Below are 25,735 nucleotides of genomic sequence, written 5' to 3'. Positions count from 1 at the left end.
GGTGTGATTGTGAGTGTGTTTTGCAGGTTTATCCCTGAACTGGTGTGATTGTGAGTGTGTTTTACAGGTTTATCCCTGAACTGTTGTGATTGAGTGTGTTTTGCAGGTTCATCCCTGAACTGGTGTGATTGTGAGTGTGTTTTGCAGGTTTATCCCTGAACTGGTGTGATTGTGAGTGTGTTTTGCAGGTTTATCCCTGAACTGGTGTGATTGTGAGTGTGTTTTGCAGGTTTATCCCTGAACTGGTGTGATTGAGTGTGTGTTTTGCAGGTTTATCCCTGAACTGGTGTGATTGAGTGTGTGTTTTGCAGGTTTATCCCTGAACTGGTGTGATTGAGTGTGTGTTTTGCAGGTTTATCCCTGAACTGGTGTGATTGTGAGTGTGTTTTGCAGGTTTATCCCTGAACTGGTGTGATTGAGTGTGTGTTTTGCAGGTTTATCCCTGAACTGGTGTGATTGTGAGTGTGTTTTGCAGGTTTATCCCTGAACTGGTGTGATTGAGTGTGTGTTTTGCAGGTTTATCCCTGAACTGGTGTGATTGAGTGTGTTTTGCAGGTTTATCACTGAACTGGTGTGATTGAGTGTGTTTTGCAGGTTTATCCCTGAACTGGTGTGATTGAGTGTGTTTTGCAGGTTTATCCCTGAACTGGTGTGATTGAGTGTGTTTTGCAGGTTTATCCCTGAACTGGTGTGATTGAGTGTGTTTTGCAGGTTTATCCCTGAACTGGTGTGATTGAGTGTGTTTTGCAGGTTTATCTCTGAACTGGTGTGATTGTGAGTGTGTTTTGCTGGTTTATCCCTGAACTGGTGTGATTGTGAGTGTGTTTTGCAGGTTTATCCCTGAACTGGTGTGATTGAGTGTGTGTTTTGCAGGTTTATCCCTGAACTGGTGTGATTGTGAGTGTGTTTTGCAGGTTTATCACTGAACTGGTGTGATTGTGAGTGTGTTTTGCAGGTTTATCCCTGAACTGGTGTGATTGAGTGTGTGTTTTGCAGGTTCATCCCTGAACTGGTGTGATTGAGTGTGTGTTTTGCAGGTTTATCCCTGAACTGGTGTGATTGAGTGTGTGTTTTGCAGGTTTATCCCTGAACTGGTGTGATTGAGTGTGTGTTTTGCTGGTTTATCCCTGAACTGGTGTGATTGTGAGTGTGTTTTGCAGGTTTATCCCTGAACTGGTGTGATTGAGTGTGTGTTTTGCAGGTTTATCCCTGAACTGGTGTGATTGAGTGTGTGTTTTGCAGGTTTATCCCTGAACTGGTGTGATTGTGAGTGTGTTTTGCAGGTTTATCCCTGAACTGGTGTGATTGAGTGTGTTTTGCAGGTTTATCCCTGAACTGTTGTGATTGAGTGTGTGTTTTGCAGGTTTATCCCTGAACTGGTGTGATTGAGTGTGTTTTGCAGGTTTATCACTGAACTGGTGTGATTGAGTGTGTTTTGCAGGTTTATCCCTGAACTGGTGTGATTGTGAGTGTGTTTTGCAGGTTTATCACTGAACTGGTGTGATTGAGTGTGTTTTGCAGGTTTATCCCTGAACTGGTGTGATTGTGAGTGTGTTTTGCAGGTTTATCCCTGAACTGGTGTGATTGTGAGTGTGTTTTGCAGGTTTATCCCTGAACTGGTGTGATTGAGTGTGTGTTTTGCAGGTTTATCCCTGAACTGGTGTGATTGAGTGTGTTTTGCAGGTTTATCCCTGAACTGTTGTGATTGAGTGTGTGTTTTGCAGGTTTATCCCTGAACTGGTGTGATTGTGAGTGTGTTTTGCAGGATCATCCCTGAACTGGTGTGATTGTGAGTGTGTTTTGCAGGTTTATCCCTGAACTGGTGTGATTTTGAGTGTGTGTTTTGCAGGTTTATCCCTGAACTGGTGTGATTGTGAGTGTGTTTTGCAGGATCATCCTGAACTGGTGTGATTGTGAGTGTGTTTTGCAGGTTTATCCCTGAACTGGTGTGATTGAGTGTGTTTTGCAGGTTTATCCCTGAACTGGTGTGATTGTGAGTGTGTTTTGCAGGTTTATCCCTGAACTGGTGTGATTGTGAGTGTGTTTTGCAGGTTTATCACTGAACTGGTGTGATTGTGAGTGTGTTTTGCAGGTTTATCCCTGAACTGGTGTGATTGAGTGTGTGTTTTGCAGGTTTATCCCTGAACTGGTGTGATTGAGTGTGTTTTGCAGGTTTATCCCTGAACTGGTGTGATTGAGTGTGTGTTTTGCAGGTTTATCCCTGAACTGGTGTGATTGAGTGTGTTTTGCAGGTTTATCACTGAACTGGTGTGATTGAGTGTGTTTTGCAGGTTTATCCCTGAACTGGTGTGATTGTGAGTGTGTTTTGCAGGTTTATCCCTGAACTGGTGTGATTGTGAGTGTGTGTTTTGCAGGTTTATCCCTGAACTGGTGTGATTGAGTGTGTTTTGCAGGTTTATCACTGAACTGGTGTGATTGAGTGTGTTTTGCAGGTTTATCCCTGAACTGGTGTGATTGTGAGTGTGTTTTGCAGGTTTATCACTGAACTGGTGTGATTGAGTGTGTTTTGCAGGTTTATCCCTGAACTGGTGTGATTGTGAGTGTGTTTTGCAGGTTTATCCCTGAACTGGTGTGATTGAGTGTGTGTTTTGCAGGTTTATCCCTGAACTGGTGTGATTGAGTGTGTGTTTTGCAGGTTTATCCCTGAACTGGTGTGATTGTGAGTGTGTTTTGCAGGTTTATCCCTGAACTGGTGTGATTGTGAGTGTGTGTTTTGCAGGTTTATCCCTGAACTGGTGTGATTGTGAGTGTGTTTTGCAGGTTTATCCCTGAACTGGTGTGATTGAGTGTGTGTTTTGCAGGTTTATCCCTGAACTGGTGTGATTGTGAGTGTGTTTTGCAGGTTTATCCCTGAACTGGTGTGATTGAGTGTGTGTTTTGCAGGTTTATCACTGAACTGGTGTGATTGAGTGTGTGTTTTGCAGGTTTATCCCTGAACTGGTGTGATTGAGTGTGTGTTTTGCAGGTTTATCCCTGAACTGGTGTGATTGTGAGTGTGTTTTGCAGGTTTATCCCTGAACTGGTGTGATTGTGAGTGTGTTTTGCAGGTTTATCCCTGAACTGGTGTGATTGTGAGTGTGTTTTGCAGGTTTATCCCTGAACTGGTGTGATTGTGAGTGTGTTTTGCAGGTTTATCCCTGAACTGGTGTGATTGTGAGTGTGTTTTGCAGGTTTATCCCTGAACTGGTGTGATTGTGAGTGTGTTTTGCAGGTTTATCCCTGAACTGGTGTGATTGAGTGTGTTTTGCAGGTTTATCCCTGAACTGTTGTGATTGAGTGTGTTTTGCAGGTTTATCCCTGAACTGTTGTGATTGAGTGTGTGTTTTGCAGGTTTATCCCTGAACTGGTGTGATTGAGTGTGTGTTTTGCAGGTTTATCCCTGAACTGGTGTGATTGTGAGTGTGTTTTGCAGGTTTATCCCTGAACTGGTGTGATTGTGAGTGTGTGTTTTGCAGGTTTATCCCTGAACTGGTGTGATTGTGAGTGTGTTTTGCAGGTTTATCCCTGAACTGGTGTGATTGTGAGTGTGTTTTGCAGGTTTATCCCTGAACTGGTGTGATTGAGTGTGTGTTTTGCAGGTTTATCCCTGAACTGGTGTGATTGAGTGTGTTTTGCAGGTTTATCCCTGAACTGGTGTGATTGTGAGTGTGTTTTGCAGGTTTATCCCTGAACTGGTGTGATTGTGAGTGTGTGTTTTGCAGGTTTATCCCTGAACTGGTGTGATTGTGAGTGTGTTTTGCAGGTTTATCCCTGAACTGGTGTGATTGAGTGTGTGTTTTGCAGGTTTATCCCTGAACTGGTGTGATTGAGTGTGTGTTTTGCAGGTTTATCACTGAACTGGTGTGATTGAGTGTGTGTTTTGCAGGTTTATCCCTGAACTGGTGTGATTGAGTGTGTGTTTTGCAGGTTTATCCCTGAACTGGTGTGATTGTGAGTGTGTTTTGCAGGTTTATCACTGAACTGGTGTGATTGAGTGTGTTTTGCAGGTTTATCCCTGAACTGGTGTGATTGTGAGTGTGTTTTGCAGGTTTATCACTGAACTGGTGTGATTGAGTGTGTTTTGCAGGTTTATCCCTGAACTGGTGTGATTGTGAGTGTGTTTTGCAGGTTTATCCCTGAACTGGTGTGATTGTGAGTGTGTTTTGCAGGTTTATCCCTGAACTGGTGTGATTGAGTGTGTGTTTTGCAGGTTTATCCCTGAACTGGTGTGATTGAGTGTGTTTTGCAGGTTTATCCCTGAACTGTTGTGATTGAGTGTGTGTTTTGCAGGTTTATCCCTGAACTGGTGTGATTGAGTGTGTGTTTTGCAGGTTTATCCCTGAACTGGTGTGATTGAGTGTGTGTTTTGCAGGTTTATCACTGAACTGGTGTGATTGAGTGTGTTTTGCAGGTTTATCCCTGAACTGGTGTGATTGTGAGTGTGTTTTGCAGGTTTATCCCTGAACTGGTGTGATTGTGAGTGTGTTTTGCAGGTTTATCCCTGAACTGGTGTGATTGAGTGTGTGTTTTGCAGGTTTATCCCTGAACTGGTGTGATTGAGTGTGTTTTGCAGGTTTATCCCTGAACTGGTGTGATTGAGTGTGTTTTGCAGGTTTATCACTGAACTGGTGTGATTGAGTGTGTTTTGCAGGTTTATCCCTGAACTGGTGTGATTGTGAGTGTGTTTTGCAGGTTTATCCCTGAACTGGTGTGATTGTGAGTGTGTTTTGCAGGTTTATCCCTGAACTGGTGTGATTGTGAGTGTGTTTTGCAGGTTTATCACTGAACTGGTGTGATTGAGTGTGTTTTGCAGGTTTATCCCTGAACTGGTGTGATTGTGAGTGTGTTTTGCAGGTTTATCCCTGAACTGGTGTGATTGAGTGTGTGTTTTGCAGGTTTATCCCTGAACTGGTGTGATTGAGTGTGTTTTGCAGGTTTATCCCTGAACTGTTGTGATTGAGTGTGTGTTTTGCAGGTTTATCCCTGAACTGGTGTGATTGAGTGTGTGTTTTGCAGGTTTATCCCTGAACTGGTGTGATTGAGTGTGTTTTGCAGGTTTATCACTGAACTGGTGTGATTGAGTGTGTTTTGCAGGTTTATCCCTGAACTGGTGTGATTGTAAGTGTGTTTTGCAGGTTTATCCCTGAACTGGTGTGATTGAGTGTGTGTTTTGCAGGTTTATCCCTGAACTGGTGTGATTGTGAGTGTGTTTTGCAGGTTTATCACTGAACTGGTGTGATTGAGTGTGTTTTGCAGGTTTATCCCTGAACTGGTGTGATTGTGAGTGTGTTTTGCAGGTTTATCCCTGAACTGGTGTGATTGAGTGTGTGTTTTGCAGGTTTATCCCTGAACTGGTGTGATTGAGTGTGTGTTTTGCAGGTTTATCCCTGAACTGGTGTGATTGTGAGTGTGTTTTGCAGGTTTATCCCTGAACTGGTGTGATTGTGAGTGTGTGTTTTGCAGGTTTATCCCTGAACTGGTGTGATTGTGAGTGTGTTTTGCAGGTTTATCCCTGAACTGGTGTGATTGTGAGTGTGTTTTGCAGGTTTATCCCTGAACTGGTGTGATTGAGTGTGTGTTTTGCAGGTTTATCCCTGAACTGGTGTGATTGTGAGTGTGTTTTGCAGGTTTATCCCTGAACTGGTGTGATTGTGAGTGTGTTTTGCAGGTTTATCCCTGAACTGGTGTGATTGTGAGTGTGTTTTGCAGGTTTATCCCTGAACTGGTGTGATTGTGAGTGTGTTTTGCAGGTTTATCCCTGAACTGGTGTGATTGAGTGTGTGTTTTGCAGGTTTATCCCTGAACTGGTGTGATTGAGTGTGTGTTTTGCAGGTTTATCCCTGAACTGGTGTGATTGTGAGTGTGTTTTGCAGGTTTATCCCTGAACTGGTGTGATTGAGTGTGTGTTTTGCAGGTTTATCCCTGAACTGGTGTGATTGAGTGTGTGTTTTGCAGGTTTATCCCTGAACTGGTGTGATTGTGAGTGTGTTTTGCAGGTTTATCCCTGAACTGGTGTGATTGAGTGTGTGTTTTGCAGGTTTATCCCTGAACTGGTGTGATTGAGTGTGTGTTTTGCAGGTTTATCCCTGAACTGGTGTGATTGTGAGTGTGTTTTGCAGGTTTATCCCTGAACTGGTGTGATTGAGTGTGTGTTTTGCAGGTTTATCCCTGAACTGGTGTGATTGTGAGTGTGTTTTGCAGGTTTATCCCTGAACTGGTGTGATTGAGTGTGTGTTTTGCAGGTTTATCCCTGAACTGGTGTGATTGTGAGTGTGTTTTGCAGGTTCATCCCTGAACTGGTGTGATTGTGAGTGTGTTTTGCAGGTTTATCCCTGAACTGGTGTGATGAGTGTGTGTTTTGCAGGATCATCCCTGAACTGGTGTGATTGTGAGTGTGTTTTGCAGGTTTATCCCTGAACTGGTGTGATTTTGAGTGTGTGTTTTGCAGGTTTATCCCTGAACTGGTGTGATTGTGAGTGTGTTTTGCAGGTTTATCCCTGAACTGGTGTGATTGAGTGTGTGTTTTGCAGGTTTATCCCTGAACAGGTGTGATTGTGAGTGTGTTTTGCAGGTTTATCCCTGAACTGGTGTGATTGAGTGTGTGTTTTGCAGGTTTATCCCTGAACTGGTGTGTTTTTGAGTGTGTTTTGCAGGTTTATCCCTGAACTGGTGTGATTGAGTGTGTGTTTTGCAGGTTTATCCCTGAACTGGTGTGATTGAGTGTGTGTTTTGCAGGTTTATCCCTGAACTGGTGTGATTGAGTGTGTGTTTTGCAGGTTTATCCCTGAACTGGTGTGATTGAGTGTGTGTTTTGCAGGTTTATCCCTGAACTGGTGTGATTGTGAGTGTGTTTTGCAGGTTTATCCCTGAACTGGTGTGATTGTGAGTGTGTTTTGCAGGTTTATCCCTGAACTGGTGTGATTGTGAGTGTGTTTTGCAGGTTTATCCCTGAACTGGTGTGATTGTGAGTGTGTTTTGCAGGTTTATCCCTGAACTGGTGTGATTGTGAGTGTGTTTTGCAGGTTTATCCCTGAACTGGTGTGATTGTGAGTGTGTTTTGCAGGATCATCCCTGAACTGGTGTGATTGTGAGTGTGTTTTGCAGGTTTATCCCTGAACTGGTGTGATTTTGAGTGTGTGTTTTGCAGGTTTATCCCTGAACTGGTGTGATTGTGAGTGTGTTTTGCAGGATCATCCCTGAACTGGTGTGATTGTGAGTGTGTTTTGCAGGTTTATCCCTGAACTGGTGTGATTGAGTGTGTTTTGCAGGTTTATCCCTGAACTGGTGTGATTGAGTGTGTTTTGCAGGTTTATCCCTGAACTGGTGTGATTGTGAGTGTGTTTTGCAGGATCATCCCTGAACTGGTGTGATTGAGTGTGTGTTTTGCAGGTTTATCCCTGAACTGGTGTGATTGTGAGTGTGTTTTGCAGGTTTATCCTTGAACTGGTGTGATTGTGAGTGTGTTTTGCAGGTTTATCCCTGAACTGGTGTGATTGTGAGTGTGTTTTGCAGGTTTATCCCTGAACTGGTGTGATTGTGAGTGTGTTTTGCAGGTTTATCCCTGAACTGGTGTGATTGTGAGTGTGTTTTGCAGGATCATCCCTGAACTGGTGTGATTGAGTGTGTGTTTTGCAGGTTTATCCCTGAACTGGTGTGATTGTGAGTGTGTTTTGCAGGTTTATCACTGAACTGGTGTGATTGAGTGTGTGTTTTGCAGGTTTATCCCTGAACTGGTGTGATTGTGAGTGTGTTTTGCAGGATCATCCCTGAACTGGTGTGATTGAGTGTGTTTTGCAGGTTTATCCCTGAACTGGTGTGATTGAGTGTGTGTTTTGCAGGTTTATCCCTGAACTGGTGTGATTGTGAGTGTGTTTTGCAGGTTTATCCCTGAACTGGTGTGATTGAGTGTGTGTTTTGCAGGTTTATCCCTGAACTGGTGTGATTGTGAGTGTGTTTTGCAGGTTTATCCCTGAACTGGTGTGATTGTGAGTGTGTTTTGCAGGTTTATCACTGAACTGGTGTGATTGAGTGTGTGTTTTGCAGGATCATCCCTGAACTGGTGTGATTGAGTGTGTGTTTTGCAGGTTCATCCCTGAACTGGTGTGATTTTGAGTGTGTGTTTTGCAGGTTTATCCCTGAACTGGTGTGATTTTGAGTGTGTGTTTTGCAGGATCATCCCTGAACTGGTGTGATTGTGAGTGAGTTTTGCAGGATCATCCCTGAACTGGTGTGATTGTGAGTGTGTTTTGCAGGTTTATCCCTGAACTGGTGTGATTGAGTGTGTTTTGCAGGTTTATCCCTGAACTGGTGTGATTGTGAGTGTGTTTTGCAGGTTTATCCCTGAACTGGTGTGATTGTGACTGTGTTTTGCAGGTTTATCCCTGAACTGGTGTGATTGAGTGTGTTTTGCAGGTTTATCCCTGAACTGGTGTGATTGTGAGTGTGTTTTGCAGGTTTATCCCTGAACTGGTGTGATTGTGAGTGTGTTTTGCAGGTTTATCACTGAACTGGTGTGATTGTGAGTGTGTTTTGCAGGTTTATCCCTGAACTGGTGTGATTGAGTGTGTTTTGCAGGTTTATCCCTGAACTGGTGTGATTGTGAGTGTGTTTTGCAGGTTTATCCCTGAACTGGTGTGATTGAGTGTGTTTTGCAGGTTTATCCCTGAACTGGTGTGATTGTGAGTGTGTTTTGCAGGTTTATCCCTGAACTGGTGTGATGAGTGTGTGTTTTGCAGGTTTATCCCTGAACTGGTGTGATTGTGAGTGTGTTTTGCAGGTTCATCCCTGAACTGGTGTGATTGTGTGTTTTGCAGGATCATCCCTGAACTGGTGTGATTGTGAGTGTGTTTTGCAGGTTTATCCCTGAACTGGTGTGATTGTGAGTGTGTTTTGCAGGTTTATCCCTGAACTGGTGTGATTGTGAGTGTGTTTTGCAGGTTTATCCCTGAACTGGTGTGATTGTGAGTGTGTTTTGCAGGTTTATCCCTGAACTGGTGTGATTGTGAGTGTGTTTTGCAGGTTTATCACTGAACTGGTGTGATTGAGTGTGTGTTTTGCAGGATCATCCCTGAACTGGTGTGATTGAGTGTGTGTTTTGCAGGTTCATCCCTGAACTGGTGTGATTTTGAGTGTGTGTTTTGCAGGTTTATCCCTGAACTGGTGTGATTTTGAGTGTGTGTTTTGCAGGATCATCCCTGAACTGGTGTGATTGTGAGTGAGTTTTGCAGGTTTATCCCTGAACTGGTGTGATTGTGAGTGTGTTTTGCAGGTTTATCCCTGAACTGGTGTGATTGTGAGTGTGTTTTGCAGGTTTATCCCTGAACTGGTGTGATTGTGAGTGTGTTTTGCAGGTTTATCCCTGAACTGGTGTGATTGTGAGTGTGTTTTGCAGGTTTATCCCTGAACTGGTGTGATGAGTGTGTGTTTTGCAGGTTTATCCCTGAACTGGTGTGATTGTGAGTGTGTTTTGCAGGTTCATCCCTGAACTGGTGTGATTGTGAGTGTGTTTTGCAGGTTTATCCCTGAACTGGTGTGATTGTGAGTGTGTTTTGCAGGTTTATCCCTGAACTGGTGTGATTGTGAGTGTGTTTTGCAGGTTTATCCCTGAACTGGTGTGATTGTGAGTGTGTTTTGCAGGTTTATCCCTGAACTGGTGTGATTGTGAGTGTGTTTTGCAGGATCATCCCTGAACTGGTGTGATTGTGAGTGTGTTTTGCAGGTTTATCCCTGAACTGGTGTGATTGTGAGTGTGTTTTGCAGGTTTATCCCTGAACTGGTGTGATTGTGAGTGTGTTTTGCAGGTTTATCCCTGAACTGGTGTGATTGTGAGTGTGTTTTGCAGGATCATCCCTGAACTGGTGTGATTTTGAGTGTGTGTTTTGCAGGTTTATCCCTGAACTGGTGTGATTGTGAGTGTGTTTTGCAGGTTTATCCCTGAACTGGTGTGATTTTGAGTGTGTGTTTTGCAGGATCATCCCTGAACTGGTGTGATTGTGAGTGTGTTTTGCAGGTTTATCCCTGAACTGGTGTGATTGTGAGTGTGTTTTGCAGGATCATCCCTGAACTGGTGTGATTGAGTGTGTGTTTTGCAGGTTTATCCCTGAACTGGTGTGATTGTGAGTGTGTTTTGCAGGATCATCCCTGAACTGGTGTGATTGTGAGTGTGTTTTGCAGGTTTATCCCTGAACTGGTGTGATTGTGAGTGTGTTTTGCAGGTTTATCCCTGAACTGGTGTGATTGTGAGTGTGTTTTGCAGGTTTATCCCTGAACTGGTGTGATTGTGAGTGTGTTTTGCAGGTTTATCCCTGAACTGGTGTGATTGTGACTGTGTTTTGCAGGTTTATCCCTGAACTGGTGTGATTGAGTGTGTGTTTTGCAGGTTTATCCCTGAACTGGTGTGATTGTGAGTGTGTTTTGCAGGTTTATCCCTGAACTGGTGTGATTGAGTGTGTGTTTTGCAGGTTTATCCCTGAACTGGTGTGATTGTGAGTGTGTTTTGCAGGTTTATCCCTGAACTGGTGTGATTGTGAGTGTGTTTTGCAGGTTTATCCCTGAACTGGTGTGATTGAGTGTGTGTTTTGCAGGTTCATCCCTGAACTGGTGTGATTGTGAGTGTGTTTTGCAGGTTTATCCCTGAACTGGTGTGATTGTGAGTGTGTTTTGCAGGTTTATCCCTGAACTGGTGTGATTGTGAGTGTGTTTTGCTGGTTTATCTCTGAACTGGTGTGATTGTGAGTGTGTTTTGCTGGTTTATCCCTGAACTGGTGTGATTGTGAGTGTGTTTTGCTGGTTTATCCCTGAACTGGTGTGATTGTGAGTGTGTTTTGCAGGTTTATCCCTTAACTGGTGTGATTGTGAGTGTGTTTTGCAGGTTTATCCCTGAACTGGTGTGATTGAGTGTGTTTTGCAGGTTTATCCCTGAACTGGTGTGATTGAGTGTGTTTTGCAGGTTTATCCCTGAACTGGTGTGATTGAGTGTGTGTTTTGCTGGTTTATCCCTGAACTGGTGTGATTGTGAGTGTGTTTTGCAGGTTTATCCCTGAACTGGTGTGATTGTGAGTGTGTTTTGCAGGTTTATCCCTGAACTGTTGTGATTGAGTGTGTTTTGCAGGTTTATCCCTGAACTGGTGTGATTGTGAGTGTGTTTTGCAGGTTTATCCCTGAACTGGTGTGATTGTGAGTGTGTTTTGCAGGTTTATCCCTGAACTGGTGTGATTGAGTGTGTTTTGCAGGTTTATCCCTGAACTGTTGTGATTGAGTGTGTTTTGCAGGTTTATCCCTGAACTGGTGTGATTGTGAGTGTGTTTTGCAGGTTTATCCCTGAACTGGTGTGATTGTGAGTGTGTTTTGCAGGTTTATCCCTGAACTGGTGTGATTGAGTGTGTTTTGCAGGTTTATCCCTGAACTGGTGTGATTGAGTGTGTTTTGCAGGTTTATCCCTGAACTGGTGTGATTGAGTGTGTGTTTTGCTGGTTTATCCCTGAACTGGTGTGATTGTGAGTGTGTTTTGCAGGTTTATCCCTGAACTGGTGTGATTGAGTGTGTTTTGCAGGTTTATCCCTGAACTGGTGTGATTGTGAGTGTGTGTTTTGCAGGTTTATCCCTGAACTGGTGTGATTGAGTGTGTTTTGCAGGTTTATCCCTGAACTGGTGTGATTGAGTGTGTGTTTTGCTGGTTTATCCCTGAACTGGTGTGATTGTGAGTGTGTTTTGCAGGTTTATCCCTGAACTGGTGTGATTGTGAGTGTGTTTTGCAGGTTTATCCCTGAACTGGTGTGATTGTGAGTGTGTGTTTTGCAGGTTTATCCCTGAACTGGTGTGATTGTGAGTGTGTTTTGCAGGTTTATCCCTTAACTGGTGTAATTGTTTGTGTGTTTTGCAGGTTTATCCCTGAACTGGTGTGATTGTGAGTGTGTTTTGCAGGTTTATCCCTGAACTGGTGTGATTGTGAGTGTGTTTTGCAGGTTTATCCCTTAACTGGTGTGATTGTGAGTGTGTTTTGCAGGATTATCCCTGAACTGGTGTGATTGAGTGTGTGTTTTGCAGGTTTATCCCTGAACTGGTGTGATTGTGAGTGTGTTTTGCAGGTTTATCCCTGAACTGGTGTGATTGAGTGTGTGTTTTGCAGGTTTATCCCTGAACTGGTGTGATTGTGAGTGTGTTTTGCAGGTTTATCCCTGAACTGGTGTGATTGAGTGTGTGTTTTGCAGGTTTATCCCTGAACTGGTGTGATTGTGAGTGTGTTTTGCAGGTTTATCCCTGAACTGGTGTGATTGAGTGTGTGTTTTGCAGGTTTATCCCTGAACTGGTGTGATTGTGAGTGTGTTTTGCAGGTTTATCCCTGAACTGGTGTGATTGAGTGTGTGTTTTGCAGGTTTATCCCTGAACTGGTGTGATTGTGAGTGTGTGTTTTGCAGGATCATCCCTGAACTGGTGTGATTGAGTGTGTGTTTTGCAGGTTCATCCCTGAACTGGTGTGATTGTGAGTGTGTTTTGCAGGTTTATCCCTGAACTGGTGTGATTGTGAGTGTGTTTCGCAGGTTTATCCCTGAACTGGTGTGATTGTGAGTGTGTTTTGCAGGTTCTCGAGCACATCCGGCTGCCGCTCATCAGTCCGTACTACATTCATGACGTGGTGGAGACGCTGGACGTGGTGAAGGAGTCGCTGAAGTGCCAGAAGCTGATCTCTGAAGCCAAGGACTATCTTCTGCTGCAGGACCGGCGAGGAGAGCTGTACGGGCCCCGGGCTCGGCCCCGGCGCGCCACAGGTGAACACACACACCATGTGTATCTAGACCTTCTGTGTGCAGGATCAACATACTTACACACATGCTAGAAATAACCCGTTAGCAATCGTATTGACGGCTCAATCGGACTGAAAAGCCTTATGACCAGGGTCCGAAATGAACTTTTTGGCTCACCTGCCACGGGGACTGGTAGATGAAAAAATCCACCAGCCAAGCATATTTTTTACCGGCCAAAATAATAAACAGCCTTTTTGTGTCACATATACATTAATTTCAGTACATTTAATTGAGATAATAAGGTATTATGTTGAATACAAACATAAAAAATTGTCCAGAGCAAAATTTGAAATGTAGGCTATAATAATTTTTTTATTTTTTATTTTACACACACACACACACACACACACACACACACACACACACACACACACACACACACACACACACACACACACACACACACACACACACACACACACACACACACACACACAATCTCTCTCTCTCTCTCTCTCTCTCTCTCTCTCGTTTTTATGTTGAAAGGAATGGCTACTGTTTGTTCATTTAGCTGTTCATAATCTGTCCATTACTGTTCACACACATTTCTGTCATTTTCTATCTGAAGCTATTGCCTGCAACATTGAAAACTCCGGTCTCTTGTGTTTAGCGCGAAAGCTCATGGACAGTCGTGCCGTGTACCAGCTGCTTTGAAGCGAATATCAGTTTAACTGACTCGTAACGTGTGCAATATCTCACGACCTCCCGAGTGTCCGAACATTTTATTTTATTATTTATTCGCTAAACGGAAAATCTACCAGCATTTGGCGCTTGGCGGGTGTTAATTTCGGATGCTGAAGACAGCGCTTAGGAGACGGTGAAGCCTTTCGCCTGTCTCCACTGAGAGAGAGAGAGTGCGCGCGCGCGACCGGGGCTCGCTCTCTCTCTCTGCTCGTTCTTCAGTTAAACATGCGCCCTGTCACACGCGCAGCAGTTCGTCTACATTCGGCTACTCACCGATCAGATAAGACTATGGCGGGACAAACATTTTATTAAAAACATTTTATTACATTACTATTTTGGTATGAACATTCACCCGCCAGTGTGGCGGATAGCCTTTTGAGATTTATTCGCCAAATGGAAAATCTACCCGCATTTGGCGCTTGGCGGGTGTTAATTTCGGACCCTGCTTATGACGCCTTATAGTGCAATTGTCTTATATATGTGACCCTGGACCACAAAACCAGTCTTATGAAATTCGGTATGTGTCATCGGCACCATGTCCTTTAAGTACTTACCTTGTGGTCAAAAAGTATAATGACATTTCCAAAAATGCTAATAGCTTTTAAATAAAAGCTTGTTTGTTGTTGTTTGTTGAAAACATACTTTTTCAAACTCTTCATTTTTTCGAACTTGGCATGACTTTTCCAAATTCGATTCAGATCATTTTGAGACCATGCTGGCAAAAAGTAAAAAAAAAAAAAAAATGTATTAGATCGAATCGTTCTCATTAGCGCACTGACGAATCTGATGGCATGATGCCAAACTGAGTCTAATGCTGTATATCTGCAGCGCTTTCCCGTATTGACACCAAACTTCTGTCCTTCTTACCTCACACTGACCACAACACATCAATTTGGTGACAGCATCTAAAATCATCTACAAATATTGGTGTGCTTGGCCCTGATAATCGCTGTTTGCAGCTAATTTTGGGTAACACTTTATCTTAAGGTGATACATGTACTTACTATAGTAATACTGGTACATTTTGTAAAAAGTAACGTTGTAAAAAAAAATACGTTAAGTAAAAAACCCTAACCGTAACCCTATAGACCCCTTTTTAGTTAGTAAACATGGTGATGTTGTTTTTGTGGGCGGAGCTTAGGTGGAGGCAGACCGATCCCTCTGGCCGCTTCACTAACGCTAGTTTGCCAGTTTTGTTAGCTTGTTTTTTTAACAATGACTGGAGAAAATCCGATTTTATCTTAATGTGCAAGCTCACTCCCTGTCCAGGGGCCGGTTTCACAAAGATAGACTTTGACTATGGCTTAGATATAGTAGATAGTCAGACTTCAGATAGACATCTAAATCAGACCGTTTCACAAAGCACTTAAGACTTTGACTATCTTAAGTAGGACTACACTGCAATGCATTCTGGGTAAACTAAGACACTTTTCAAAACAAAAAAACATGGCGGATCGAGTAAGCGCATTCAGCCGCTCAGTGCAGTTTACCCCAGCAGAAAATATGTGTTTGTTGGAGGAGTATAACAGTTACAAGGACATTTTACTTGGGAAATTTAGCGGAGAAAGTAGTAACAAGAAGAAATGTTTGGAAAAAGATTGCTATGCCAGTTAACAGCGTTAATCCGACCGTTGAGCGTTAAAGACGTACAGAAAAGATACAAAAACGAAACCGACGATGAAGTCCTCATTATTATATATTTCCAGTAGATTACTGCGGCCCCTAAAAACCCTTTCCCTTCTCAGCGCTCTCCACGTCGTCTGCAAACCACAAATTATGAGCCATTTTCCCTTTTCTTTCGGCTGTTTGTGATGTAACTGATTGTTACTGCTGGTTGCCAAGGTAACAGAGTCTTAGACCGAAGTGTCTAATTTTTTGGTCTAAATTAAGTCAGTCTTTATTTTTGTGAAACAACTTGCATTAGACTAGTCTATGAGCAAACTTTAGACTTGTCTAACACTATAGGCCGCCTCCGGTCGAGTGCCTGACACCGACCCGATAGAGAAACTGAGTGTAAAGAGAAACTGAGCGTATAAATATTTAGATGTGATAAATGCTCACATACAAGACTTGAGTGGTACGACCCGAGGTTCTGCATATCCAGCGGCGATGTTAAGAGTGACATTACGGTGCAATTTTAATCATGTGAATATTTTCTTGCAATAAAAATTCCAGATACAGCATATTCATTTTTTAACTATGTATTTGATTACGCTTTCTCACCAGGTTCTTCAAAAAGTCTAGTCACAGTCAATCAAAACTACAATCATAGACGATTCACAAATAATCACAATCATTTAGAAAACATTATGCGATAAAATGTCAAATTGTACTCTCGATTCTAGAACCCAACAACACAACAAGATGACATTTAATAATGATAATAGTAATGTAAGCTCCTTATTATGTGGCCGAATCTGTGCTGGTTTGTATTGGCCGCCTCAGTTTCTCTGTTTTGCCGTGACGTCGGCGCAAAAGGGGTCTATAAAGTACATGTAGTTAATTATAGTTACTAGTGTTTATTTGAGTACGTACATTGTAACTACGTCACCTTAAAATAAAGTGGGTTACACTTTAATTACAGGTTACAGTGTAATTATAATATTTAAGTTCTGAGTTATAATAATTAACAACATTTACTTACTTTAGAGTTACGGTTAGGATTAGGTTTTGTTTGAGGGTTATTTGCATGTAATTATGCGTAATTTACTGTTATTACTATGATAAGTACATGTAACTTATGTAACAAGGACACTGTCAAATAAAGTGTTACCATATTTTGTCATTGTAATTAGACAGATCGGTTGAGTCCATTTTCCACATTTTACAACGATAGTAAAGTCATTGAAACTCTGTGTGTGTGTGTGTGTGTGTGTGTGTGTGTGTGTGTGTGTGTGTGTGTGTGTGTGTGTGTGTGTGTGTCAGGCACAGCGGAGGTGATTGTGACAGTCGGAGGAGAGGATGATAAGGTGGTCCTGCGCAGCGTGGAGAGTTTCGACCCGCTCACCAGCCAGTGGAAGAGTCTGGCGTGCCTGCCCTTCGCCGTCAGCAAACACGGCCTCGTCGTCTCTGGTGAGTAGCGGTGGAGGAACATCAGGCGTCGGGATGCTCTCTACAACCACTCTGAGCTTAGCTTTTCACTGCAGATGCGCAATGTTAAAGGGACAGTTCACACAAAAGTGAAAATAATCCCATGATTTACTCTCCCTCCTGAAGTCATCCTAGGTGTATATGACATTCTTCTGTCAGACGAATACTATCAGTTATATTAAAAAATGCCCTTTTTTATTTATTTGATGAATAGAAAGTTCAAAAGAACCATATTTATTTTGAATAAAAAAATATGTTGTAAGAATATACATTTTCACTGTCACTTTTGATCAGTTTAATGCATCCTTGTGGAATAAAAGTGCTACTTTCTTTAAAAACAAAACCCTAATCTCTTTACCTTATGCAGCTTCATATTTCTGTGTGATATAACAACTGCAATTTATTTAGAATCGTAATCTTTTGTTGTATTATAAAAGTATTAACTGATCAATTTGATGCATCATTGCGAAATTTAAAATTTCTTAAAAAAACTACTTTTTGTTGGTAGTGTAAATGAGTTGTCGTTTACCCAAGAATTCAGGTGCCAGTGATCAGAGGTGTGTGTGTGTGTGTGTGCTTGTTTATATGATTTATGAGGACACAAATTTGTATAATGACATGTGTATTACAACTTAAACGTTGTTTATGAGGACATGTCATGAGTCCTCGTAATTCAAATAGTTTAAAAAACATAAAAAAACAATGTTTTATTAAAAATGTAAAAATGCAGAATTTTTCCTGAGATGGGCAGGTTTAGGGATAGAGGCAGTGTGTGTGTGTGTGTGCGTGTGTGTGTGTGTGTGTGATGGGTAGGTTTAGGGATAGAGGCAGTGTAAGGGGACAGCATATACAGTATAAAAACCATTACGCCTATGGAGAGTCTTCATAATGTAGTTGCACCAATGTGAGTGTGTGTGTGTGTGTGTGTGTGTATCCAGGCTCCATGCTGTATCTGGCTGGCGGTGAGTTTCCAGACGGCTCGGCCAGTCGAGAGATGTGGCGCTATGACCCGTGTTTTGACTCCTGGTTGGAGATGGCACCCATGAACGTGGCTCGATCAGAACTGGGTAACACACACCACATCTGCACAAACTTACGCAAGAGAGCAACTTCTGCTGCGTCCCCTTCAGCTCCAGAAGTCATGAACGGGCAGTGGAACGACACCGGTGTTTACTACGAGTCAAAGTTTCACATCTTTAATCTGTGCTCTTCGAGTGACGGTCAAAAATGACCGTTTTTGTTTTTTTTTCATTGAAAGGAATGTACTATATTTCAGTTTGATAATGTTTTTTTATTTAATATTTTGTGTTTTTAGGGGATTTTATGGTACTACATTATATTTACGCTGTAGTTATAATCCATTTGTTCATGTTTTGAGCATAGACCTGAACATTAAACTTCCAACTCAAACTCGTCGTAAATCTCGACTGCTTTAGAGCGCAGACTTCAGTTTGATCTCTATTCAAAGACCACACTTGGCAGATTGTTGCTGAAGTGAAGAAAGTTAAAAAAAAAAATCTAACTTAAAAAAAGGTACAGAATTTTACGTTTATTGTTATAGAAAATGTGCAAAAATTTATAATTTTTATATGAAATATATATTTTCAAAAACACATTTACGGCAAGAAAAACAAAGCCATAAATTTAAACAAGTTTTGTTTCAAATTTGAACTTGATATCTCAAAAAAATGAGCTTTCAGTGAGATTTAGTTTGGCTGCAGTACCATGGGTTTCCACTAGATGAAATTAGTCTCACATTAATTTCCAATGCGCTCATTTATGACCGCGAGGAGCCTATGTGTGACTTTTTTTTTTAATGATTTTTCAATTTTTTTGTGTGCCAAAACCTTTACCAAGTTTCGTACCATTCCGATGAAGTAAAATCTGTGCTTTTACAAACAACAACAAAAACGCACATTTTCATTTATATATGACCCTGGACCACAAAACCAGTCTGGAGTCGCACGGGTATATCTGTGGCAATAGCCAACAATACATTGTAGGGTCAAAATTATAGATTTTTTTTTTATGCCAAAAATCATTAGGATATTAAGATCATGTTCCATGAAGATATTTAGTAAATTTCCTACTGTAAATATATAAAACTTGTATTTTTGTGAGTGAATGCAGCACAATCGTGAACATAAATGCACAACTTTAAAGGAGATTTTCTCAATGTTTAGATTTTTTTTCCACCCTCAGATTCCAGATTTACAATAGTTGTGTCTCGACCAAATATTGTCATATCATAACAAACCACACATCAACGGAAAGCTTATTTATTCAGCTTTCATGTGATATCAAAATCTCAATTTCAAAAAGTTGACCCATGTGACTGGTTTTGTGGTCCAGGGTCACGCATATATCGTTTCTTACCGTTGTTTGTAAATAAACAAGTTTGAGAAGCTGGCGTAACCCAGTGTTGTTCCCCAGGGCTGGTGATGTTGGACGGGTATGTGTTCGCTGTGGGCGGCTGGGAGGGCCGTTCTCGCCTGGACTCGGTTGAGTGTTATAATCCGCACACGAACACATGGCAGTTCATGGAGTCGGTGAAGATGGCGGTCACCAGTCCGGCTGTGGTGGCGCTGGACGGGTTGCTCTACGTGACAGGTAGCAGGTTTCCTCCAACACAAGCTCCAGGCACTGTCATGTGATTCCTGAGTAAAACACAACTGAACGGACAGCATGTGCACTGGAAATAATGTTGAAATAGACAATACATGTCTAAAAGGCATCAATCAAACCGTTTCAGAAGTGTGTGAAAAATGTGAGTTTAAAGGAGTAGTTCAATTCGCCTTTGGCTAAGCCACGCCCTAGAATGTAGATTGACCAATCACAGCGCAGCCAAGAATGAGCTCCCACACAGCGCTCCATTGACTTCAACGCAGGAGGCTCATATTTTTGGTCTCGTCAGGCTATTACCGTCGTAGTTTTATCAGAAATATGGTTAACCGTTGTGCCTGGGGCATTTGTAACACAGATACGCGTTTCCCAGAGAGGTTGGAGGGGGGTGTCCGTGTTTTTCCCTTCCCAAAACCGAAGTCAAATCCTGACAAGTGTCGTCTTTGGATTAAACTGTGTGGACGTCCTCAGTCAGCGAAACCCCTCAAGAAATCAACAACACACTTTTGCTCTAAGATACATTTAGCTTTTAACCTTACTGTGAAGTTACACTAGTTAGACAGTTTTAGGTTATGATTTCGGTTCTCTACCCTAATTGTTGATACGCTAGCACACGCTGCTAATAAATACAACTTTATACTTTATACAGTTAAATGAACATGTAAAAGCCGGCTATTCGGCCCAACTTCCGGTCTCCAAATAGCAGGTAAAGGACGCGCGTGTTCAAGTCTTCCCAGCGTCTCAAAAGTAATTTGGTTAAATAAGACACATGTTCTCATATGCAATTATCTCGTTTTAATCTGACTCCATGAATTAAAAAAGTTAAATGTGCAATAAGGTTATGTTTACACTTAAAATAGTTACAACATGGATGTAATGTAATGATGTAAACCATTTGTACCCAGCATAAATGTAAAATATTACCTGAGAGAGAGAAAGAGAGAGAGAGAGAAAGAGAGAGAGAGAAAGAGAGAGAGAGAGAGAGAAAGAGAGAGAGAAAGAGAGAGAGAAAGAGAGAGAGAAAGAGAGAGAGAAAGAGCGAGACAAAGGCAGAGCCTCTGTCTCAAGACCAGTTCAGCATCCCCAGAAAAGAGACAGAAGAACATTTGCAATCCTGTTTTGTCATCTCCTCCGACCATGTGACTAACACCTAGGTGTGAGATATTCAAACTGACCAATCAGATGATCACAATTTCCCCCATTGTCCAAAAGCTTTGGCCTACAGGCCCACATCAGTCTTAGCACTGCTGTACTGGAAATGTCTGAGAGAAAAGCAAGTGTCTTTGTTGATTATTTCCAACCTTACAAACATAAAGAAGAGTTGTGAGAGAATGAGGCGCGTGTGAGATGTCAGCAGCGGCTGCTCTTAAAGGGACAGTAGCCAAATAAAGCTTTCTGTCAGTAAAGTTAATCACAGAACAAAGGGAACAGAGAATTTCCTACCTTTTAGACAAATATTTAAAATATACTGTCTTTGTTGTTTCTACATTCATTTGGAGATTAAATGTGAAATTATGACATTATAAAATATATTAAAAACATAAGGTTTTTATCGTGAGTAATCACATTTTTTTTAGACCCCCCTAAAAAAAAAAAAGACCCCCCCCGTATTTTAGTACCCAAATGTTGACGGGTATGGTCCTGACAATGCCAAATGTCTGATGTTACCAGTAAAAATCGCCTACATTATTTAAAATATATCTAGTCAGTGACAGTGCAAGCATATTTGTCTAAAATAACTCTGTTTTCAGCTTCAGAATCGTGAATATTGTTATTCTGGTGTCTCTATTGTCCTGTGCTTTGGGTTTCCAGCACTGTCCTATTCATTTACACACATAATGTAACACCAAATTTAGCATTTTAATCCATAGTTAATTTTTTGTTAACCTTTTATCATATGTCTTGGAGTATAGCAATAATATCGCATCGTGATATGTCTCGAATCTTGACATGAGGGTTATGGTTGATATGGTTACACCCCTATTGATAACGCTTGTGAATCCCACAGGCGGAGCCGTTTTAGAAGATGGCGACGGCACGGACTTGGCGCAGGTGTACAACCCTAAAACCTGCGTGTGGGCCGAGGTGGCGCCCATGCAGATCGCCCGCTCGGGGTCGGCCGCCTGCATCCTGAAGGGGAAGATCTACGTCATCGGTGAATATGGAGACCTTGAGTTCTCATCCGTCAGGGTCACGAGTGTCGTCCTGTACACTGCAGAACATGCTGCTCGTACCGTCCAAATATCAAACATTTCTTAATATCTTATGGCATTTTATTTTAAACCCAAATAAGTTGGCAAAACTCAAAAAATTTAAGGTTTTTAGTTTGTAAATATATATTTTAATTGTTCTTAACTTGAAATGTTTGAGTACAATAGTTTATTTAAATTTAACTTGAAACTTTCATGTATTCTCAATGTGAACACTTTTATTAATATAAACTTTAACAAGCTAGTTTGCTAACATACTAATTTGTTATCATATTAGCAATAGCATGTTATACTGAAGCTCTTGCTGTATGAGCGTAACAATATAAAGGTATTATTTGCTCTCAAATCAAGTGCATACTCCACTCGTCACCATGATGGTAACTCTCCTAAAACCAACATTAACAGAAATTCTTCTAAATTAGCATAACAAAACATTAATCACGACTAAATCTCCCACTTAACATTAATCTGGCACAAAAACACATTATATTACACTTAATTTGAGCATTTACTCTCCCTTTCGAGTGCCATCGGCAAAGCATGCTGGGAAATAGACATCCCAGCCGTTTCAGTGAAACTTAAGTTCGTCTAAATTAAAATAAATAATTTCATAAAACTCAAAACAATTAAATGTTAAATTTAAGTAAAATATATCAGTTCTGTGAACTTGAAAGAAAAAGAAAGTGCTAAATACTCATAAAAGTTAATTTGACTGAACTAATTAGTTTAATTTAAGTCTGTCCTACTCAAACCAATTGATTATTTTGAGGGTTTACAGATTAAGTGAGTTTTTGCTTAAAACGAGCTAAATTATCTGCCAATGGGGTGAGAAAATAATCTTGTTTCTGTTTGAATTAAGTTTATTTTTCTCACCCCGTTGGAAGATAATTTAGCTTTTTTTAAGCATCAACTCACTTAATTTTAATTAATTCCCCATAATATCTTATGTCGTTTTACTCCTCTAGTAAATGCATCTCGATTTAAGGAATGTTTGCTATTTGGACAGGAAACGAGACAGAAATACTATGTAAGTTTTGCAGTGATCTCACAGATGTTCCTCTGCAGGCGGCTGGCACGCGTCCACCGAGAACACGGATAAGGTCGAGTGCTACGACCCCAAGACCAACCAGTGGACCATGTGCGCGCCCATGAAGGAGAGGCGCTACCGGCCCGGCGTGGCCGTGGTGGACGGGAAGATTTACGTTTTGGGAGGAGAGGAGGGATGGGACAGGTGAGAGATGATGCCACACTAGAGTCCTGTGACGTTACTGAATGTTCACACCACATTTGGCAATGATTTCAGACCCAAAACCAGTCACATGACGCACGGGTATATCTGTGGCAATAGCCAACAATACATTGTAGGGTCAAAATTATCCATTTTTCTTTTATGCCAAAAATCATTAGGATATTAAGATCATGTTCCATGAAGATATTAATTTTCTGCCGTAAATATATAAAACATGTATTTCTGTGAGTGAATGCAGCACAATCGTGAACATAAATGCACAACTTTAAAGGAGATTTTCTCAATGTTTCGATTTTTTTGCACCTCAGATTCCAGATTTTCAATAGTTGTATCTCGGCCAAATCTTGTCCTATCATAACAAACCACACATCAATGGAAAGCTTATTTATTCAGCTTTCATGTGACGTATACATCTCAATTTCAAGAAATTGACCCATGTGACTGGTTTTGTGGTCCAGGGTCACATATGTCTCTCTTTATTTATTTTTATTTTAGTAGATTTGAAAGGCGAAGACCTGCGACTGAAACTAGTTTTTAAAAGAAACCCCGCTACTTCACTTCAGGTCGACTTTGCACCGGGGACGTTCCCCCATTACAGACTTGTTTTGAATATTGAGCGTCAGAGATGCGATACTTAAAGGGTTAGTTCAGCCAAAATTTGAATTTCTGTCAATAATTACTCGCCCTCATGTCGTCCACAAACCCGTAAGACCTTCGTTCATCTTCGTAACACAAATGAAGATATTTTTGATGAAATCCGAGAGGTTTCTGACTATTTAGTTTTTCTTAGTTACAAACCCGAACCCGAGGCTGTTCATTAAACATTAACCCGACCCAAAACCCGCACATTTTGCAGACCTCTAGTAGTAACGTACAGATTTAGTTTATATTTGCCTATTGCGCCCTCTTGTGGACATAGGAGACCATACAGCACTTTCCCCCGTAACATTAAATATTGCCTTTAGAATTCAAGTACAATTTGAATTTTGCTAATATCTTAAGACACGGCAGGCAAAAACATCGTTTTTTTTTCACTGGTCAATTTTGAGATTTTGGGCTATTTGTCTTCAATAACATGTCTTCTTTCAGACTTGTCGTGAAAAAAAGTCCAAAATACACATTTAGGTCTTTATTTTACTAACTTTGTCTATTTGCGTCTGTAGATTTCTCCAAAAATTCATCAAAAGTTGGCGTTCTCAATAATCACGCTGCTCCGCGATCTCTCTCTGCTTCCTTTAATCTCACACACGTCTGGAAAGCTCTCTCTCTGCTGTACAATGTTGTCGGATCCAAATATGGTCATTTCCTTTTTATCAGCAACCAATCGTGAAAGTACAATGGGCATTTAACCCTAAAAGCAAAATCTCATTGGCTGATGTCAATTTCTGACACCGTGATTCGTTCAGATGCATCACGTGACGCGCTCTGACATTCAGATGTGTGTTTTTGACTGTTTTTCTGCTCAGTTGAAGGCCATAAATGCTGTTTATAAGTTTTGATGTGATTTAGGAGGTTTGTATTGTTGTTGCTAATGATTTGATAAGATATTGTGTCTGTAAATAGTTGTTTCCACTAAAAAAGTATGAATTTTTACATTACAAATCTTTAAATGCCTTTTTCTCAAAATGAGTTTTTTGTCATTCTCCAGTATAAACATCTCAGCCGATGTACACCAAACTCTCCAGTTACACACTTAGCAGTATTATGAAGATATGTTCAGTGGGATTTGTTAATAAATCATTCCTGGCCTGATTTATGGGACATTTTAATTAAAAAAATATGTCGAAAATCATTTTTTTAAGGCTATGGACAGTATATTTAGATTTCCTAGGTAATGAAAGCATATATCCTGAAATCCCTCTGAACATCTTTTTTCATCTTGTGTGTAATCAAAATGAACAAATAATTTTGCACCTGGCTTTATCATATATATTCAGATCTATCTACCGAAAATATGTGCAAAACTGCGCATATTTAATGAGAAAATGCCTAATTTGCATAATTAAACATACACATTTCAAAAACTTGTAATACATTTTTTTTATGAACTTGTGTAAGTAATCAACTGAGGAAGTTTCATGGTGATATCTATTACTTTAAAATTGTACCCTATTCACCTGTAGTGTCTCTCCTTAAGAAAGAAATTTTGAATTTAGCTTTTCAGCCATTTTGACAGCTCTTCTGACCTCCCCCCCCCCTCACACACACACACACACACACACACAGGTATCACGACACCATCGAGCGGTACTGCGAGGACTCGGACAGCTGGGAGCTCGTGGGAGAGATGCCCACCAGCCGAAGCTGGCTCAGCTGTGTGTCCCTGCGGCTCCTGAAGGACACACACACACACACCCGTCCCGGGACGGCCCTGGAGACCGAGTTCCCCGTGGACTGAGAGCGACGGGACCACACCGGCAGCAGAACCGGCCCGGGACCGAAGGCCTTCAGGCTCTCCGAGCGAACGCATCCGCGGACCGTGCGCTGTAGGGCCGGAGACGGCCTGACCCGAGCACTGGACGGTCTTCAGAAAACACTCATGTCATAAGCTACAGTCTCCAGTGTGACCCAGAGTCAGGCTGGTTTGACGGATCCATGGATATCTGTGGTGATTGTAAGTGTGTGTGTGTTTTTTTGCGCCATAAAGTCTCCACAGTATCAGTTTCACGTGATGTTCAAGTGTCGTGCGCTGAGCTCCTCATGACTGTGACTTGTACTCAAGTACTGATTTGTTTTCTAATGAAGTATTGTGGTGTACATGTTTTGTACTGTGATTTTGTTGTTGTATTTATTATTAGACGTTTTTTGTTGTGCCGAGTAACTAGCACAGAAGACACACTGAAACATGACTGACATTCATCAGAGCCGTGAATAGTCTGCGTATATTGTGCACAGTATGTGATTTATTTTTCTGTATGTATACCCAGATTACCGACTACTTTTGCCAAAATCTGCAGGATACAACGACAGAGCACATTGTGCTGGGTACTGTATCCCACAATGCGCCGTGTTTAACTTGATTGTGTCCACTGTATAATGAAAGAACCTGAATTACAGCTTACATTTTTACCATCTTT

At 41.5% G+C, this 25,735-nt stretch overlaps 1 protein-coding gene across 3 annotated transcripts in view; it reads left to right on the top strand.

Annotated features, from left to right (window-relative positions):
* LOC307009442 (kelch-like protein 24) overlaps positions 1 to 25,735 on the top strand; it is a 39,027-nt gene extending 13,292 nt beyond the window's left edge. For all 3 annotated transcript variants that reach the window (XM_079633203.1, XM_079633204.1, XM_079633205.1), the window contains 7 exons: positions 12,581 to 12,767; positions 16,413 to 16,559; positions 17,516 to 17,644; positions 19,011 to 19,187; positions 21,208 to 21,354; positions 22,475 to 22,640; positions 24,885 to 25,735. In XM_079633203.1, coding sequence (XP_079489329.1) covers positions 12,581 to 12,767; positions 16,413 to 16,559; positions 17,516 to 17,644; positions 19,011 to 19,187; positions 21,208 to 21,354; positions 22,475 to 22,640; positions 24,885 to 25,056 — 1,125 coding nt within the window. In that variant the 3' untranslated portion in view covers positions 25,057 to 25,735. The remainder of the gene's footprint in view (positions 1 to 12,580; positions 12,768 to 16,412; positions 16,560 to 17,515; positions 17,645 to 19,010; positions 19,188 to 21,207; positions 21,355 to 22,474; positions 22,641 to 24,884) is intronic.

This window comes from Phoxinus phoxinus (assembly GCF_949152265.1).
Source record: "Phoxinus phoxinus genome assembly, chromosome: 1".
In the NCBI taxonomy this organism is placed as follows: domain Eukaryota; kingdom Metazoa; phylum Chordata; class Actinopteri; order Cypriniformes; family Leuciscidae; genus Phoxinus; species Phoxinus phoxinus.
This window is presented reverse-complemented; position numbering and strand designations above follow the sequence as displayed.